This window comes from Chiloscyllium plagiosum, chromosome 11 (genome assembly GCF_004010195.1).
Source record: "Chiloscyllium plagiosum isolate BGI_BamShark_2017 chromosome 11, ASM401019v2, whole genome shotgun sequence".
Classification (NCBI taxonomy): Eukaryota; Metazoa; Chordata; class Chondrichthyes; order Orectolobiformes; family Hemiscylliidae; genus Chiloscyllium; species Chiloscyllium plagiosum.
This window is the reverse complement of record NC_057720.1, coordinates 48,545,480-48,566,653: the sequence shown is the minus strand read 5'-3', so window position 1 is coordinate 48,566,653 and position 21,174 is coordinate 48,545,480. Positions and strand designations below refer to the sequence as shown.

Below are 21,174 nucleotides of genomic sequence, written 5' to 3'. Positions count from 1 at the left end.
AGGGGTTTGATTTTAATAAAACTCGAAGTAACATAAGCCGGTAAGTGTTCTGGGTGACTAAACACAAGGATGCTGTTTGTCATATGCCAATTTTGCTTATGATTGTTGATCAAAATTCGAAAATCTTTAAAAACGTAATTATTATATGACAATATTATGTTCGTAAGATGGAAATGTAATTTCTTTAAAAAAATGTAATTCTCGTAATTTAACATTTTCTCTCATAATTCCTATTAACTCTTCTGTTCAAAGCAGATTATCTGCTAACTCTGCTGAAAGCACTATTCCTATTTTAAATATAACACAACACTTATATTTTGCTTAATATTAGATGAAAGAAAAGCTAAAACAGGAATAGAAGCTGAAGAAAAAATAGCACATTTTCTTCATGTTTGAGAAAATTAGCTCTTTACGCATGCAATGTAGAAACAGATACTGCATCAGCCTCTAAGTCTGTAAAAACATTGCATGATACTCTAAGCAGTTCCATCTGTCATGCAGAAATTTTCGGCTAATAGCCTATGGCATTCTCAGTCCATAGTCCACTACCTGTGTTTCTCGTATTAAATCCCCATGTTCACCAAAAGCTCGCAGACTTGAATTATCTCAGTGTTGAAACACTTATTTTGCCGCTTCACTTTGATGTTGAGCAGTGGGCTCTTTTTTTTAAGCAAAGACAGTACTGAACAGATGACTCCTCAGTTCCTGTTCACCTTGCCACTGGGTCTGTGAGATTGGTTCATTGTCAAGGAGACTTTACCCATGATTCCATATGGTATGGATTGGGCTACAATGTTGCCCAACATGCCATTGCAAATGTTTTCTCAATTAGGTGTCTTATCTCCCGTGAGCTGCATCAGATGAAGGTTGCTGACAGCATAATGGCCGGGAAACCCTCCGACAGCTCCATCAAATGGCAGCTGTGCTATGACATCTCAGCCAGGACATGGTGGATGGTGAGTTGGCAGCAAAAGCTGTTTTTTTTTACTTTCCCTCCCTCTTTGACTGAATGTCCCAGACCTTGCATTCATCAAATTAACATTTGATTTTCACACTATTCAGAGCTGCAATCTCACACTTTCAGTTTCTCCTCTGTGCTTTTTGAACAATGACCACTACACAGTAACCCGCTTATCCTGGAATCGTGCAAGAGAGAACAAGTGATTGACAGGACAAAGTGTTAATTTTGTTTTTTTTTAAAGCGTGAAATTAGAGATGTGTTATTTAAAAGTATCTGTTGATCAGGTAGTTTCATGCATGCAAGACAGAATGTGTTTCAGAATTCTTGTGATTACTTATTTAAGTGGCTGTGAGACTTAAGTCATTTCTCTTGATTTAAAATAGCTGCATGAAAATCTGTATATTTTTTCAACATTTAGAGTTGTTGTCAACTTGAAATTTGATCAACTTTGTCATGTTAAAGCTGTTTCTAGCAGTTACTCTCTGAATACTGGAATACTTCCGTATATCACTGATGTAAAGTATTCAGTCATTTCTGTTTGTTTTCATTATAGTGGGATACTGTGTTATTGTCAGTTCAGTCATGTGTTTTTGCGTTCCTTTTCATTATGTAGTTTGTTAGAAACTTTGCCTCTGATTTTAAGTCGTTGAATGGTTCCGGTGTGCAGTGCGGAGAGGTTAACACAATTCACAGTCAGTCGAGCCACACAACCTTTGACTTGCTGAATCAAAAAGGATACACGGAATGCAGAAGGATGCACAATAGTCCATTGTGGCACTAGATACAAATGAGTTCTGTTGCAAGGGACAGAGATGCGAATCACCATTGTGTGCTTCAGCGTGTACGTTAGCTTCATTAAAAGTGATTATTTGTTTTGGTCATTATTATTCTTGAGGCAAGCACGAATTCTGCCAAAGTGACTGGAGGGGTGGAAGGATGGCAGAAAGAGGGAAGGGGGAAAAAGTTTGTTGGGACAATGAGTGTATTATACTTTCTCAACTGGACCGTAAACTTGCTTGTTCTGCATCAATATCAGGATAAAGCCTGGCAAGTGGATTTGTACAGTGCATCTTGCTCTTCTTTCTCTGCTGGCAGACTGAAATTTTGTGACTTCCTTTACATTTTTTTAGATGCAATTTTGGAAATGTGGTGTCTCACGGGGGGAATTAATGTGAAGAGTTTCAAGTCAAGGTATTCATGACCTCTGTCTCAGGGTTTGAATCATATCCATTTGTGTTCTAACCTTTTTTAAATATTGCTTCTACATGCTTGTTCCTGTCAGGTTAGACAGGACCAGCACGACTGCCAGAACCTTCCTGGTATAATGAAGCTGAGTGGTAATAATGCAAGTTCTGTTGTGCTATTGTTAGTTAAATTACAATGTGATAACTATAATTATAGCAGAATTTATTTTCAGTAGGAGGTTTGCCCCCTCTCTGACTGCTGCTGTGACAGGAGAATTTTATTTTTAATGAATTGTAAACATTTCAATATTGTAAAGGAGGCGTTTTTATTCCCTCTGCATGTGCTTACCACTTTTTGCCATTAAATTTCAATGGTGCTTTGAACTAAAAATTTACAGAGGAGCAATCCATGTGAAGTTAATGTACAGCTGTTTAAAAGAAGATATGCCTGCAGTATTACTTTCTGAACCACTTTTAACAACCTGTTTCTAATTTTGCCATTAAATACTATGCAGTATAAAATTTATAATTGCATTAATTTCCATAAAATGAATGCAGTTTTGGAGTGAACTAATGTTATGCAGTGCCTATGTTTATGACTGTATGATTTGTGTATAATGTACTTCATATGTTAAATGTGGGGAATGATGTCTAGTGAATTTTGTTATTGTTTTAAGGACTTAATAAGGTGTGGTATGCAGACTGTTTTCTGTCCCTCAGAATTTAAATTACACAGAAAGGATTCTAAACATGCTGTAAAAACAAACCTCTCTTCAGAGACATTTTTTTAATATTGATTTTTTTTTTGTTGCCAAAGGCAATATGAGACTAAATTTAATAAGCTGTACTCACTGTTCAAATGACCAATATTGTAGGCAAGTATTTACACACAGCTATGTTTTTCTTACAAACTTTTCTTATGTCTAATATTCTATGTCAGAAATATGCTCTTTGCTATATTGATGATCTAGAAGCATGACATTTTCAAATATTTCAATTGCATTCCCTGTCTGTATGTGACTTTTAGATTTGCATCATTCTTTAAAATTCTGCAAGTTTTTAAAAAGTCAGTCCATGAGTTAATGTTTGTTTTCTTTTATTGTAATGGGAATATTATATTTGATATTCTATTCTCTGTCTCGCATGAGTTTTAAATATTATCTTGATAATTGTATTAAAAATCAAATAATAATAATCCACACTTTTCCCCCTCTAGAATAGCTCTAGTTATTTGCTTCTGGACAGTTTTTCATAAGTTAATTACATTGTAATTCCAACAGTCTATTTACTGATGTTTCTCTTTTTAATTCAACTCCAGTGCATTGAGATCACTGGTTGGTTGATTCTGAATGTATGAAATTGACCTGAGATTGACACACAGATCATTGTCAGGAAAAAGGGAAACTGCAGCTTCAATTACATAAGGACATGAAGAATCATTTACATTTTTTTCCAAAATGGAAAATTAAATAATTTTCTTAGATACAATTACAAGACCAGCACAGCCATAAAAATGCAAAATACTTTGCGCAAAATTGAAAAAATAATTGTTTGTTACTTCTATAAAAGAAATCTCTGCAAATAACACATTAATTTACATAATTAACATTAATGAAAACTCAAAAATGTAGTTATAATATCATAAATGGAGCTCATTTCCATATGTTATTCACGTTCTGAAGAGCTGATTATACTTTGCCATTACATTAAAAAAATTGTTCTTCCATAAGATGTCATTAGAAATTTCATCCCTAATCATGGGAAGCCAGCTCTTCTCAGAATTATTCTCAGTAAACATGTGGAATACCACAAATTGGTTACAAAACAGACTAGGTAAGTGTGATTCACATTAAGTAATAATAGCTGCTGGTGTTTCCACACATAAATGTAATAACCACATAGATACATATATAACATACAACAAATTAGCACCAATATGTGAAAGACAATTATCATTTAATAGTTAACAGTGTTGTCATATCAGAAATCAAAACACAAGTGCAATTCAAATATAAACTATATATATATATATAGCCTAACTATCTAATAGCGGTTTTTTCAGCCTAGTTATGCAGACTCCAGCTAGAGTATTCATTGTCATTTTGGTCTCTCCAGTTGTGTGATTTTTTTTCCCCTGGATGCAAAATACATTCAGCGTGATTTGATGATTTTAAAAAAATTGAAGCCTTCCAATTTGAGACTTAGTAGAGTTTGCATGTTTGTACTGAGACCGTCATCTCTCAGATACTCGGTGACCTCACCTTAACGTTGAATCTGTTTAGATTTCCGCTAGAAACACTATTAGATGTGTAGGTTAGAACATGGATATCCCACAGCGCTGCCAAAAAAGATTTCGAATGTAAATGTTTTGCTTTGTCTATTCATTATGAGTGGATACAGAAAGAAGTTTTAATAATCATTTCCACGGTGATGTTTGACACATTTAAAGTACATTTGACGGTATGATGTCTAAGACCTGTAATGTGCAGAAATTGCAGAGCTGGCAATAGATTCACTGGTTTATTTGTTAATTGTCACTCTCTAACATTTTACGCTTGCTTGTTTTAGAATTTAAATGGTCGAACACATTTGAAATGATTATTGTCTACTCTTATAAAGTTTTATTTCTCTGAATATAAACATTCCTTCTTTATAATGTTCCCATTCATTTCCGATTAAGGCCCACAAATGACAAGCGAAAAGGTATTGTTTCGATGGAAGTTACTAGAAATTGACAACAAGGCGCAACCTGTGAGCAATTTAAGGGAATAATTCTATAAATGTTGTTATTTAAACGCAGCTTCCTATAATCTCCGGTATTCAGTTTTCCTCCAAACATTTCCGTACAATAGCAGGTGAAAGTTTGTTGAGTAGCGATGATGTCTTCATCGTAACTTGGTATCGCTTAACCACTTTTTAAAAAATGATATTGTGATACTTAGGAGCTTCTGCATGGGGCAAACGGCTGTTTTACACAACTGAAACCTTTTGTGTATAAGTTTAGTTGGTTGGAAATGTTGAGTCTTGTGTTGAGCGCCGTGTTGAATTAACCGTAACTTATTCAGCAGCTTCAAATAAAATCTGCAGCAACAATGGTGTGAGCTTGATGGTACGGATGTCTTTGTCTCATCCTTACATCGCCAAAATATGGACAATTCCGATTCTAGACGAACGAAAGCATTGAATGAAGTTATCCTGCGTCCTGCACCATACTTTCTGAATAAAAATACACTGTCTTTAATTGAAGAACTGCAGTCAATAACCCAAATAAACAGTCCATTTTTTAAAATCATCTTATATTGTATACCCCAACATGTGGAGAACATGTTAGTGAAAAGTGTCGTTTGTGTTTATGAAAATTTGGCTGTATTGGGTAAATATTAATTTGGTACCAAAGAACAGCAATAAGTAACACTCCCTGTTATCACGCTGAACAGAATGTTCTAGTTGATGACATTTATAGTCAGTACAAAGAGTTTCCTGAAATTCAGCAAGTTATTTTTTCTATTCCCCACTCCCAATTTAAGTTTTACAGATTCTTTCTATTTTGTTAATGAAGAACTGACTAATGTGGGTTACCAAGAGTAAGAATGTTGGCTTTACAAATTGTTAGCATGACACCCAGTTGATCCTGTACACAGTTGTAAACAATTTTAGAGTAGCAATGTGGGCAAAGTCTCCTGATACATTTAAAACCCACAGAAAATAGATATAATAGATGAAGAACATCTTATTGATGCTCCTTATGGCTTAATTTGAAAGCAGCATTGGTTCCTTGGATAGTTTCGATTTGTTTAATAAGAAGACACATTTATCAAAGTTATTTTAAATTGTAATAAGTTCATTATATGATATTCAAGGTAAACATTACTTTAAAATCAGAAGTCCATTCAATTTGAATGAAGAGCTTCATTATGATACTGACAATTCCCTGACATCTTCAAGTCTAACCATTTTTGGGGTCTATTCCTTTACTGGACACAGCGCCTGTTCAAATTGCTGTGTTTAGCACTTGCTTAAATCTCTCTTTCTATGGTTTGACTTCTCTATATTTTTACCACACTGTTTTTCTCTGCATTTCATTTCTTGTTCAATTTAATATATTTGCACATCTTGTTTTAAGTTCCCAGTCTTTCTCCAGATTACAGGTTAGCCACAGTTTGTGGTGGTATTCTCCTGCTTGCTCAGATGCCTTCATTCCTAATTCAGGCTCATTTTCATCTGATGTTTCCCACTCTTTCAGTCTGCATCTCCATTTTATTTTTTCTATATTTTTGTCTACCCTATCTTTTCCCCTTTCTAACTCTTCTTTTGTTTATACATATCTTTCCATTAGTCCTTGAAAGTGTTCACCCTCTGTCTATAAATAACCTTTTATGGACAATTCCCGAACTAGTGGCAACAGGAAACTTTGTTCTGGACTCAGGTTGAATCCTGAATCCATGCTTATGCTTATACTGTTGCCAAGAATTTCCTTTGGCTTCCTTGCAATCATCCAGTGTAATTTTGATGATTGATCAGAGAAAGGTCCACTTAAACGTCTACCTGGGTTTTCAGCCAATACTCTGCTGATGTTACAGTGACTGATTAGGCCCCCATAATTCAATATCAGCACAAAACAAAATATCATTGTAAATATACCTGTAGTTTCTTACCATCAGTCTGCTGATTCTAACCATATATTGCATTGACTTTTTCTCCTTCTGTTTCAGTCTAATCTTACTTTACCACTTCAATATACTATTAATTTTCCTCATAAATTCTTTTTGTCTCTTCATGTCCCTCACATTCTATAGTTTGTTAGATGTCCTCCTCAGTGCAGAGCATAATGCTACAGTAATGCCGTGGTTGTCTTATCCACTTAAGAAATACAAGTTGTCATGACATCGCCAGCTGCTGTGCCAGGCGAGAGCTTACTCCAGATTTGAGGTTAATCAACTGCAAATTCCATTAGCTTCATACAGAGCAAAAAACTACCAAGCAGACGGATCCACATGTGAGCCAGCAGTCAGGTGCAATGGAACAGAGCTGTCCGTCAGGTGTGTATTGCCTTCACTGGAGCACACACCAGGCAGCATGATTTGGAGAACAAGCAGAACTGCATTGTGCTTGCATATGATAAGTATATGCACATGAATATCTGTGCAGTCATATCGACTTATGTACTTATTACCATACCTACAAGTGTTTATCATTTGTGTGCTTGCTTATATACCTTCTTGATCCATTTAAAATTATGACAACAGGAATTCCATTTTACCTTATGTCTGAAAATTCATTTTCAGAGAGAGAGAGAATTCTGCATGTGGGTAATACTTTTGAAATTGCCTGCTTTTTCCAACCTGGGCTTTCACAGTATATTATTTTACAGTGTTAAATGATTGAAAGTACTGGGGTTAAATTCCCTGGACTTTGCACCTATGATATAGGAGCTGTCACAATATTTACCTGAAAGAGCTAGCAAAAACTCTTGACTGTACACCACCCATACAAGTGCAGTTATCCAATGAGCTTGCAATTCATTCTACTCATCCAAAATGTAAACTTTATATTGTAACCTGACAAACTTTCTTCCACAGCAGGTTATATTTACAAAAAAAGTAACACCACAGGAATATAGAGGAACAAAAGTTTCTGACTGTTTGCTGTCTAGAGAAAATATATATAGTGGTTTTAGTCTTTACATCTTTTTTGTGTCTATGTTAATTTTTCTAGCTTTCTCAATTTATGTCATCATTGATATAAGTATATAACCTCACTTTTACTTATTTATAATATCTGAAAGATTTGACATTTAGTTTTACTTTTCTCAGTTGAAGCATTGCACAATAAGCATTGCTAACTCTTGGTAAATACCATCTTCTGATCATGAAACATGTTAAACGGCAGTAGAATTATAATATTCCCATGCATTTATGGTGAGCTGTAATGTAAGTCACCAAATATGTTCACTGCCCTTCCGTTTAAAAAAAAAGCTGCAATTTTCTTTACATACTGTTGAGCAATTCATTTGAAACTGGTTCATCATTATTAATCAATACTAATAAATGGCATATTATTGTATGGTAAACTTAAACAAACTCTTCATCTGAATATTTTTAATTACTTTTCTACAAAAACATTTATCTAACAACTTGTCTTTTATACAGTCAAAAATTTTATTTATAGATTACACAAGTAATTTAACTCAAGGATATTTGCCATAAGCGGTAAATCTGGCAAAAGCTGCAGTCCATTTTTTCTGACAATATAAGTTTAAGGCTGAGTTGAATCTAAGCTGATAATTTTTCATTTTTCTATTGCTCTTATTTCAGCCTTGTACCTGTGTGATTACAGGAAACTAAATAAGATATAAGTTAACTATTTTTTGTGATTAATCGAAACATTTTTCAAAGGTCAGAAACAAAAACAAAAAATGTTGGAAAAAACTCAGCCAGTCTGGCAGTATCTGTGGAGAGAAAGCAGAGTTAACATTGTAGGTTCAGTGACCCTTTCGTCATAACTTTCAATGGTCTTTTTCACTTCTAGTCCTTAGGGCACTTGCAACGACATAAATGTTTTATTTAAACAATAATTTAATTTACCGGAATGCGATGTCTTTTAACTTTCCATCTGCTCAGTGCTGTTTATTATAGATTCACTGTTGATAGGATACAAAGTTGAAGCAATTTTGGAGAATACTGAATTTGACTAATCTTTTTTTAATATTTTAATGCTACATTTGAGGACAGTACCATAGTTCTAATAAGCCTATTAAAACCGCTCTATTAAATCCAAGGGAGTTGGAAAACATAAATGTATGGGTGAATGTTCTTGCCTCCAACCCGACAGAAACATGCTGGTAGCATATTTGGTGGGGACAAAAAAACTTCTATAGTTGCTTCACTGGTACTAAAGTTCTGCTCCTCCAAACCCATGGAATTCACAACTAGAATATCTCTGAGTAACGCCCATTTGAAATATGAATTTGGAAGCTTATAACATGCTTCCAATATTCCCACGATCATTTTGTAAGTACTTTTATTCCTCATCAGGTTAAAATGCAGAATAATTCACTACAAGCAATGCTCACAAAGCTGTAATTTAATCAAATGCAAGAGTGAATAGTTTATGATCAGAAACGAAACACGGAATTAAATGTATTTTGAAAATTCACAGTCAGATATTTGTCATAATAGAAACTTAAATATAATTAAATATCTTAAATATCATCCACCTCCATTATGTAACAAACACAGTGAATGAAGAGGTTGTGTAACATGAATGAAAGATATAACTGACTGATGTAACTGAAAGGTATATGATGCTAAATCACAGATGTTACAGTCTTCATTTTTGGGGTGGGTGAGTGGAATGAATTACCAGTTGTTAACTAATACTGTATGCATTGTACCGATATATACTTGTTCAAAGCAGGCGGTGGGGACTGTCATTTAACAAACCTACATCCTCCTTATTAAATCTACAGCCATGGCTACAAAACCGTAACTCTTGTCATTTTTTTATGCTTCTGTGTCAACTTTTTTCCAATATAAATCCCTTATGACCACATTTATAATGGGAGACAAAAATATAAATTTGTCACGTTAATTGCAGTTGCTCTCCACAACAGTAATCTCATTAAGCAGTTTCAACATGATTCATCTAATTGTTCAGCTACTTTCCAAACAAATTAAATATTAAATACTTCATCCAGTGTCACTTTTTAGTGTAACTATAGTTCCCGTAAGTAGTTTTGCTGTTGCAGACTGCTGAAGTAAATTCAGGCCTTTGAATGTTAAATTGTAGACAGTTTGCATTAGTGGGATGAATGATGCAATTGTTTGTTGGTTATGAATGTAGGCCCCATGCTGTGATGAGGATGGGTCAGAGGTTGGAGAACATGAAGGAACCTTTTTCTTGGCACAGTTGCCTTGGTATAGCAGAGCTTGGCAGCCAATTTTCTTTTGCTTTAACTACTAGCTGAAGCATCTGGTACTGTGGAACTGTCTGGTACAGACCACAAGTGTCACTCAGCGGCCAGTGTCTCTGCGTGAGGCCCTTTGTTGTGTGACAAAGAAAGATGGGTTACACATAATGCCATCCCTAATCATAAGAAGGACTCTTGAGCTGCGCGGGTACAATGTTATTGCTAAATTATGCAGTAGTCATCGAATCTGGATTCACTGTTCACTTGGACAAGGAATGCCAGTATTTCCTGGATATATTGGCTAATGGAAGCTATGTCATACACTTAACTACTTGATTACTGAATTCCACATGCTGCTTCTTTTTCAGTTTGTCAACCTTATAGACTTGATTAATCATGTCACATGCATGCTTGATGCAGAATAAAATTATTTCTGCTTAGTCAAAACAATGTTTCTGACCCCTAAGCTCAGAAGGTCACCCACACTATATACATGTAGTGACAATCCCCACACCTGCCAGCCTTTTGGTTTCTCTGAGTGAATTTGCCAAATAAGGATCGGGTAGTCCAAAATCAGGACTGGTTCAATTCTGTGACCAATTTTCCTGAATTGAAACTGTTCAACCAGCAAATTATTATCATTCCATCAGTTTGCAATCATGAGAGAAATAAGACTTAGACAAAATTAGTTTAATTTTAACTCCCTCTGATCAAGAGAAATGAAATGGTCATGGAATTAACTTTACTGCCATTATTCCCAGGGCTCACATGTTTTTATGGGTTGTATAGGTCTCCGGTGGCAATATTGTGACTTAGCAGAATCTCCTTCATTGATTATCCATTCAACAAAACCTAGTAATACACCAAAAAAGCTCCAAAAGGAAAAATTTGAACTTAGTTTTGTGAACCCAGGAGAAGCAGGAATGCTCCTGTCAGTTCTCTCCAAGATACAATGGACTTCTCCCACCTCAACGTGGTCACAAACCTCCTTTCTGCCTTTCACAACCGGATGGGGCACCAGTTCCTGTGATATTGCATTATCTTGGTTTTCACAGGCCACTTCATATTTCTTCGAAATATGGACTGAGTGCCTTCAAGTACCATTGGGCAGCTGATCACTGTACTCTGCTGGCTAGTCTCCATCATAAAAATCTATCTAAGCCATCCATAGTCTATTAAAATCTTACATCTCTCAGCGTAACTCTATCTACAAAACTGTCATATTTTGTGACTCTCTATGTCAACACCTTTCAGCTATAAATATTCATCATGGGAAGCACATACACATATTTGTCACTTTAGTTACACCTTCCCACCAGTGGTGGGGCTATAGTCTGTCAGCTTTGCACCTCTCAAGATTCTGTGTTGCAGAGATGCTATGTTTCAGTCAATTTTGCTTCTGCACTTGTCAGATTAATTTTTCTGGCTAACTATAAATAATGTCAAATCAATATACTCTACAAAAAAATAAGAATTGAGTGTTTGACTATAAAATGGAGTTGGAATTATATCTATCCACCCAGTGCAGTAATCAACTGCTTTGTAACTCCATTTCAATGAGACAAGAGATAAATAGATTTTTGTCATTATGGTACATACTAGAATATCATAATAATAATATGTACAGTACAGTTATCTCATTGGTACAGGACATCCAGGTAATTTACAATTGTCATGCATACTGGCACACTGAGTCTATTGCGACCCTCACAATAAGAAATATTATCCTATCATAAGTCTTGATAATTGAATGTACTTTTCCAAATGCTACTAAAGATGTTATCAGGGAGGACTAATGCATTCTGCTCTGAGTTTTGTCAGAGTATTTTGGTGTGTGATATGTTATTTAATTCTAGAGAAAGTGCTTTTGATTGCTTTTTAAAAAAAAACAGGAGATGGAAGCTATTTTAGTTATGGAGTTTGTAATGTTTTGCTATGACAAAGACCCTTTCCGTTGAAACTGCATGGAACAAAGTAAAGACATAGTACCATTTTACAGTTTTTTATACATTATTGAAAGCCATCAAAAGAAAGGAGGAAAAAAAAACAGGAACAATTGTAAATAAAAATTAGCATAGAAGCAAGAAAATTTAAAATTACCACAATTACTGGGTTAAAAACTTAGGCTGAAATAAACTCAATAATTTGTATAATATCTAACAAACACATCTGTTAAAATGACTGGAAATGTTTTGACACATTTGTTGTGCAGTTTCTTTCATGTGAAATCCTCCTAATATAACCATCTCTTGTAAACTGGAATTTTTTCAAATTTAATTACTTATTTTGTGTACAAAAAATTACTATGGTTGGAATAATAAACTTTCCTGAAACTTTTACTGCTGAAAGTTGACAGCTGAAGAAATGTTCAGGGACAATTTTATTGAAAAAAGTTGTTATGGTCTGTGCATTGAGGTTCCCACCAACCAGAATCAGCCTTTTGAACATTAACTGCAGTCAGCAAGTTTAAATAACAAGGAAAAATTGTGCCCCTGTTAGTTATGCAGCGAACTTTTACATAATACAGTAGAAGGACTTAAAAAGCTCTCTCAAAAGTAGAATTATCGCTTTATTAATTACCAACATCATGAGAAATAGCAGCACCTGTGATCATTCCTTTTAGTCCACTTACATTTAGCAACAGCTCAGTTCAGCCTACAGTCTACATGAGATGAAACAAAATAATCCTGAGAAAGATGCTTTGATGGCCCTGAGATTGTTGCATAACGATATCAATGAAAGCGCAATCATAGCAATGACCACAACTGGCATCTAGCAGCCAGGTTAACCATGTACGCAGCATGCTTTGTCTTAACACTTTTTATCTGTATGTTGATGAGAGTCATGTTCTCCTCCAACTTACGACGATCAGAAACATATCAGGCTCAGTCTTGTCATATTTTGGGAAAGGGTCAGTTTCATTGAATTCCGTAGAGGGTTTCTCTCCACAAAATCTACCACAGTTTCTTGTATTATTTTACCAAAATCTCCTCATTATCTAGCTACCACACCCCTCAGGTGCAAATTTTGTCTGATGCTAGCTTGATTTGAACACTCACCATCGTTGGAAGAACTTGCCACTGCCTAGACATTGTGGAATAGACTTAGCATTGGCACTGGCACCATTGTTGAAGGCCATTGTACACCTGACAAGCACTGCCAGCTCAGAGCTGCCTGCTTGGTTCTTGTCATTTTCCCTGACCTGGCAGACAAAAGGAAATTCGCACCTGGTTTTTGGACAGACACTTGGAGATTCTGGTGGATGGAATGATGCAGGGGAGAGACATGCTCTACCCAAGACTGCCAGCATGATCCAAGGTTGCCACCCAGATCAGTGCAGTCTTGGCCACCTGGAGGAATACTGGTGCATTCATTTCTATGCATGACCTTTCTTTTTACTGCTTTTGCTCTCTGACTATCTGAGCATCCACACCTCTTTCACCCCTACTCCTCACAGTCCATAATTCCTACCTGGCAATGGACCACAAGCAATGAACAAAACTATTTACACCAATCCTACATGTTAAGTTACTTCATCTGGAAATTTCTAAAAAGCAAAAGGCATAATTAGGGGCCAGAAGATCCCACCTTCCAACTTTACTGGCCATGCTTGCCTGCATGGATTTTGTTATCTTCTTCCTTGGTCTCCAGTTTATATTTCTTTCTCTCCCTTGCTTTTTCTCACTTCAAATCCATCTGCCTCGTTAACATAAACTGCTGGCTGGTGTCTCTGGCTCTGGTCTCCACAGCTGCAAAATGCTGCCCAACATTTACAGAGGCCCAATGAACCACCATATAAGTATCAGACTCCAGTCCTTGATCAATTTAGCTAACAAGAACAAATAGTTCATTTTAAATGCAAGAAAGCAGTTTGTGACTTATAAACTCAACCTGTGTAAGCATCCATTATACAGTGAGAAACAGAAAATTTCATTGAGTGGGGTCAATTAAGTCACATGAAATAACAACAATTTAAATGCAACTGTTGGATGAAAATTTCTATACCACAATGAAACGTGAATATTTAAGAGACAGCCACATAACTCAGTTGCATTAATCTGCATATTGAACCATAATCAATACACATAAACTTATGTCTCGACAGAAATTGTACAGTTGTTTAATATTATTTACTATTAAGAAAGCATATTTTAATCCAACAAAAACAACATTTTTCTATAAAATGCTCAGGAATGTTATTCTACAGTATAATCATATTCTGTAAACAATGTTATGCTTGAGCCCAGTAAAGCCATGCATTATATTTATTTCATTCATTCATTCATGTGATAAAGACACATATTGCCCAATTTTAATTGTCCTTCAGAAGATGGTAATGACGTACTGCAAACCATGTGCTAAGTTTAGGAAGGAGGTTCCAGGGTTTTGACCCAGTATCAGTGAAAGAATGCTGATATAGTTCAAAGTCAAAATAGTTTGTAGCTTGCAGGAGAATTTGGAGTGATGGCATTCTGTACATTTTCTGCCCTTGGGCTTCTGTTGATAGAAGTCATGGTTTTACAAGGTGCTATCAATGAAATCTTGGTGAGTTGTTACAATGCAATGCATACTTGTGCCACAGCGTGCCAGTGGTTGAGAGAGTCAATGTTTAAGATGGTGGATTGGGTGCCAGTCAAGAGAGCTGTTTTGTCCTGGATTGTACCAAGGTTCATGTGTCTTGCTGGAGTCCTACTCATCCATTCAAGTGGAATGTATTCCATCGTGCTCATGATTTGTGCCTCATAGCTGGTGGGCAAGCTTTGGGAAGTGGAGATGTGAGTTTCTTATCACTGAACTCCCAGACTTTGACTTGTTCTGGTAGACATAGTTTAAATGGCCAGTACACTGAAGTTATTATTTTCAAACTTACTGTCCAATAAAAATGAATGTGTCTTTTTTTAACCATTTTCTTCCTCAGTTTCTGATAAGACAGGCTCTCAATGGTTTCTGGTGCTGGAGGACCTGAGAAAAACTGAGAGAGGACAACAAAGATTCATTAGACAAGACAAAATCAGAGTGAACAAAAATAAACAAAAATTCATATGTCCTCTATTTGCAGTGGGACCTAATTCTGTAGAGAACAAGGCATAACAAGTGTTCGTCTTCCTGCAGGTCTGCCAAGAATGAATACAATCAGATCATGGAGCTACAAATGCTGATACTCCATTGTTCTATGCGTAGTTCCCCAAGATAGTGAAGAATTAGTGCATGTATTGCAGAGAAAGGATGGCACGATTGCTGGAGACATAAATTTCAATCAAAAAATCTATCAACATGTAAAGGGTAAATGGGTAATAGGTGAAGTGGGTCATTAGGAGCAAAGAAGGTGATATATCCTCAGAAGTACAGCACAAGGCTAGAATTGTTGATAGCTACTTTATATTGACATTTACAAGGGAAGAATATTCATACAAATAATCAATAGAAAAGGAGAAGGTTGAAGAAATGGATGGTTCGAAAATTGGTACGTACAATATACTGGAAAGTCTGGCTTTGAGTGTTCAGGTCATCTCATATGGATGCCTTTCATCCAAGTTGTGGAAGGAGTGGGTTGGAGGTGGTAGAATGGTTTTTGAACTTCCCTAGCTGTGGGGATAGTCATAGACTATTGGAGAATAGGAAATGTATGCCCTGAATCACAAAGGAGTTTCCTGACAGTGCTACGAATTACATACTGATTGATTTTTAATATTTGTTCATGGGATATGGGCATCGCAGGATAAGCCAGCATTTATACCCCCCCCCCCCCCCCCCCCACCGCTCAATTACCCTGGAGTGGGTAGTAATGAATTACTTTCTTGAACTGTTGCTGTCCTTTCAATGTGAAGGACACCCATAATTCTGTTAGGTATAGGGCTCTCTGATTTTGACCCAGTGTCAGTGAAGGAAAGGTGATTTAGCTCCAAGTCAGGATGATCTGTGATTTGGAGGTGAAAATACAGTTGATGGTGTTCCAACGCATCTGCTGACCCCTTTTCCTTCTAAATGATAAAGACCTTGGGTCTGGAAGGCCCTCTCTAAGGAGCTGTAGTGAGTTACTGTAGTGCATCTCATACTTGGTACACACTGCTACTATTGTGTGTCACTGGTGAATGGAGTGAGTTTTATAGGTGGTGGATGGGGAGCCAATCAAGTGAGTAGGGTGGTGTTGAACCTTTTCAGTGTTGTTGGAGTTACACTCACCCAAGTATGTGGATAGTATTTTATCACATTCTCGACTTGAGCCTTGTAGTTGGTGTACAGGTTTCGGGAGGCAGAACGTGAGTTAGTTGCTGCAGAATTCCTCGCTTCTGATCTGCTCATTGCATTTATATGTCCAGTCCAGTTCATAGAGTCATAGAGTCATGCAGCACAGAAACAGACCCTTTGGTCCAACCAGTCCATGATCCCAAACTAAACTAGTGCACCTACCTTCTCCTGCATGTACTTTCCTATTCATGTACTTACCTAAATGTCTTTTGCATGTTGTGATTGTACCCACATCCACCATTTCCTCTGGAAGTGCATTCCACATACAAACCACCTTCTGTTTAAAAATTTGTCCCTTGTGTCTTTTTCAAATCTCTCTCCTCTCACCTTTAAAATGAGTCCCCTCGTCTTAAAATCCCTATCCGAGGGAAAATACAACACTATTGACTCTATCTATACCTCTCATTATTTTATAAACTTCTATAAGGTGCCTCTCAATCTCCTATGCTCCAATAAAAGAAGTCGCAGTCTATCCGGTCTTTTTTTCCAACTCCAATCTTCCATACCCAGCAACATCCTGGTAAATCTCTTCTGAAAGCTGTCCAGTTTAGTAATATCCTTCCTATAACTGGGTGACCCCAACTGGACACAGTAATCCAGAAGAGGCCTGTATAACCTCAACATGACTTCCCAACCCCTATACTCAAAGGATTGAACAATGAAGGCAAGTGTGCCAAACACCTTTTTAACCACTCTGTCTATGTGCGAAGCAGACTTCAAAGAATTATGTCCTTTTTCTAGTCAATGGCAACTCCCAGGATAACGATAATGGGGCATTCAGTGATGATAGTAGTACAGAAAGTCAAGGGGTAATGGTTAAATTCCTTCTTGTTGGAGAAGGTCTTTGCCTTGAATTTGTGTAACACAGTTGTTACCTGATACTTGACAGCTTAAGTCTGGATATTGTCCAAGTCTTGCTACGTTTGGCCATGGACTTCTTCAGTATCTGAGGAGTTTCAAATGGTGTTGAACATTCCGCAATCATCAGTGAACATCTGGCCTTATGAAGCTGATTGATGCACCAGATAAAGACGATTGGACTGAGGAACTCCTACAGCAATGTCCTGTGGTAGGGCTGATTCACTTCCAAAAATCATCCTCCTTTATGTTAGGTATGACTCCAACCAGTAAACAGTATTCTCTGATTCCCATTAAATCTAGTTTTGCTAGGGGTTCTTGATGCAATGCTTACTTGACTACTGCCTTGATGTCATCTTGGTTTCTAAATTCAGCTCTTTTGACCAATGTTATTTTGAGGTCTGGAGCTAGGTGTCCCTTATTAAATGGAAACTGAGCAAGCAATGTGCAGGTTATTCCTTTGCAAGTGTCCCTCAATAGTATTATAATTGTTTTGCTGATGGTTAGAAGATACTAATTGGTGGCAGCTGGCTAAATAGGATTCGTCCTGCTGTTTGGGTATAGGGCATAACTGGACAATTTTGCACATTGCTAATTAGATGCCAGTATTTTATCTGTTCCAGCTTGGCTCGGGCTATGGCTGGTTCTGGAGCACAACTCATCAATGCTGATACCAGATTGATGGCATGACCTATTATCTTTGCATTATCCAGTGTCTTTCGCCATTTCTTGATAGCAGAAGGAGTGAATTGAATTGGTTGAAGACTAGTATCTGGGCTGATGAGAATGGGACTAGTTGTTGCAAGCCAGCAGTGTGTAACAGTCAGGTAGGTAAAAACAATGACTGCAGATGCTGGAAACCAGATTCTGGATTAATGGTGCTGGAAGAGCACAGCAGTTCAGGCAGCATCCAAGGAGCAGTAAAATCGACGTTTCGGGCAAAAGCCCGATTTTACTGCTCCTCGGATGCTGCCTAAGCTGCTGTGCTCTTCCAGCACCATTAATCCAGTGTGTACCAGTCAGCATGGAAAAATAACTGAACAGGGATTTGGATAGTCTTGAGATAGATATGGAGTCTCAGCGTGAATTTGTGAATTGTAGATCTTGCTCAACTAATCTAATTACAATTTTTGATAATATATCAGAGAAGATTGATGAAAGAAACTCAATAGGTGTCACTATGGATTATAAGAATGTATTTGACGAAGTATAAAATAAAAGGCTGACTAGTAAAATTGAGATTTATGAAATGGGAGTTCCAACTTCAATCAAATTTGGCTTGAAAGAAAGCAGTATTTCATGGTAAGTGGCTGTTTTTTCACACTGGAGGATGGTAGACTGTGGTAGTCCCCAAAGGTCAGTGTAATGAACATTATATTTTGATATTTTAGACATATATGACTTGGATGTCGTTATACAGAATAAAATTTTAAAACTTACTGAAGATACCAATCTTGGAAGAGTGGCAAACAAGACGATACCAATTGAATGCAACAGGACATAGATAGGTTTGTAGAATGGTTAGACAATTGGCACATGATTTCAAACAGAGAAGTGCGATGAATTTTGCAAAAGGGTTAGGGAAAGGCAACATACTGAGTGGTACAGTATTTGCATGTGCAGAGAGTTTGAAGTTTATGTTCTTAGATCATTGAAGGTATAAATCATTGAAAAAGTTATTAGAAAGCATATAGTATCTTGGAACTCATTAGCAGATGTACTGAGTGCAAAAGCAGTGATTTACACAAAACTGTGGTTTGGCCACTGCTAGAGTATTCCATCAATTTCTGATCCCCACACTTTAGGAAAGATATGAGGATATAGAAGAGATTTGTCATAATTCCAGGGATGGGGGATTTTAGCTACAAAGTTATTGGAGAAGGTAAGGTTGCTGTCTTTAGAGCAGGTGTGATTAGATGTACAAGATAATGACAGGTTTGATAGGGTAAGCAAGGAAAAACATTGGCTAACAATGCACGGATAAGGCAATATAGGTTTAAGGTTTTGAGCAAGAATTGCAGGAGAATGAGAGGAAGAACCTTTTCACACAGTAAGTGGTAATGAGCTGAAACTCCCTGTTCATAAGGGTAGAGGAAGCAAAGGCCATCAAAAATTTCAAAAGGAAACTAAATAGACACTTGAAGGAAATAAACTTGCAGGATTTTGGGGTTAGAGCAAGGATATGAGAATGACTGAATCATTTTGAGAAATGACACAGACCAGTTGGGCCAAAGGCTCCTTCTGTGCTCTAAATGAATGACTCAAAGATAAATGGCAAAATCAACAGATGTAAAAAAACTGAGAGCATTGGGGAATGTAGCAGAGAAACAGAGTGAAAGAAAGAGAAGATCATCTCAAAAAGAATAATAATAAAGATGAATAATGGCTCATTAGTTATAGGTACAGGACACAACAGTTCTCAAGGCTCTTCAAGCTTACATTGAAACACAAATCACTACATTATTGAAGCATCCTAACTTTCAAATGTTCAAAATCCATCAAGTGTTAAGACTCCTAAAAATACACATAGGAATACAGCCCAACCACAGTTTTGCAGATCAGAACTACAATTCCAAAAACATCCAGACTCAATACCTACCCCACAGCATATTGCCTTCTGATGAGAAATTAAACAAGGTACTTCAAGCTTATATAGACAAACAGCATGCTTCATGTTCGAAATAATCCAAGAACCACCAGAATTATTAAGAAGTCATTTAATAAAATATTGCTATTTCATACCGAGTGAAGACAAAATCACAATCTAGCATTTAAAAAGCTGTCAGAAATATGAGGTATTGGAATCCTTTAAAATTGTTGACTGACTATAAACTCTAATTGTTTTCCTTAGACAAAAGAAGATTAAGGGGCAATTTAATAGAGGTGTTCAAAATGATAAGGACTTTTGATGGAGTAAATCAAGGAAAACTGTTTCACTAGCGCTTAGATCATTAACAAGAAGAGACTGATTTAAGGTAATTACTGACAGAATCAAAGAGGAGATAAATTTTTATGAAGTCTGCTGTTCTGATCTGGAATGCACTGCCTGAAAGGGTGGTGAAAGCAGATTTAGTACTAACTTTCAAATGGGAATTGTGTGTATACTTGAAAAGGAGGAAAAGAAATTACAGGGCTGTGTGGAAAGACCAGGGGAGTAAAAATAATTGGTTAGCTCTTTCAAAAAGCCAGCACAGATGTCCAATATTTGTATGAGTATTTCAACAATGAGCATTTTCAGGCTATTGATCATAATGGGCAAGTATAATCTTGTTCTCAGCCAATGTTCACACTTTCATTAGGTCAGGAGGAGAAACACTGGCTCGTTTTCCACATAAAGAAAGCGTTATTGATTCAAAATAAGAGCAGAAAACACCAAAAATGCAAAACACATCATGCTACAGCTGCAAGAGAAAAGATAATTTAATGTTGCAGGTGGGAGCTCATTTCTACTACAGGCTGCAGGTTTTTAAACTGGTGCCAACAGTCCACAAATTCCAGACTTATTTTATCTCATCCAACACGCTTTATCTCCTTGCTGGCTATCACCCACCACCAAGGCTTCCAAATATAAAATAAGCAGAGCTTATTTAACTGCTGTGTAGATTTTATTTACCAATGGAGACCGTTAATTAATCCTAAAAGCTGACCTTTCTCTCCCACCCCCGCTGCTAGTTCTTCATATTTCTTTTATTTGCTTGCATTTATCTTGATACATATTTTATTTTCTTTAGTGGGCTTTGGTGCCGAGGAGCAGCATTGGTTACCCAACCCTAATTACCATTGGGATGGTGCTAGCAAATCACATTTCTTGATGGTGGCAGTTTATCTGATGAAGGTCCATCAACAATGTTGATGGGAATGGAGTTTGAGGATTATGATTCGGTGATAGTGAAGGATTGGTGATAAGAGTTCAAAGTTACGATGGTCTGTGGCTGAGAGGGTAACTCACAGGCTGCACTGTATCCATGCATCTGTTGCTCTTTTCCTTCTAGGTTTTCAAGTTTACAAGTTTG

General features: G+C 36.7%; 1 protein-coding gene across 5 annotated transcripts in view; it reads left to right on the top strand.

Annotated features, from left to right (window-relative positions):
• Positions 1 to 735: 735 nt before the first annotated feature.
• The window catches only part of nfia (nuclear factor I/A), a 677,405-nt gene continuing 656,966 nt past the window's right edge, over positions 736 to 21,174 (top strand). Inside the window, exon 1 of one of the 5 annotated variants that reach the window (XM_043699269.1) lies at positions 736 to 956. In XM_043699269.1, the coding sequence (XP_043555204.1) occupies positions 861 to 956 (96 nt within the window). In that variant the 5' untranslated portion in view covers positions 736 to 860. The remainder of the gene's footprint in view (positions 957 to 21,174) is intronic. The other 4 variants (XM_043699272.1, XM_043699265.1, XM_043699262.1 and 1 more) reach the window with 4 other exon arrangements.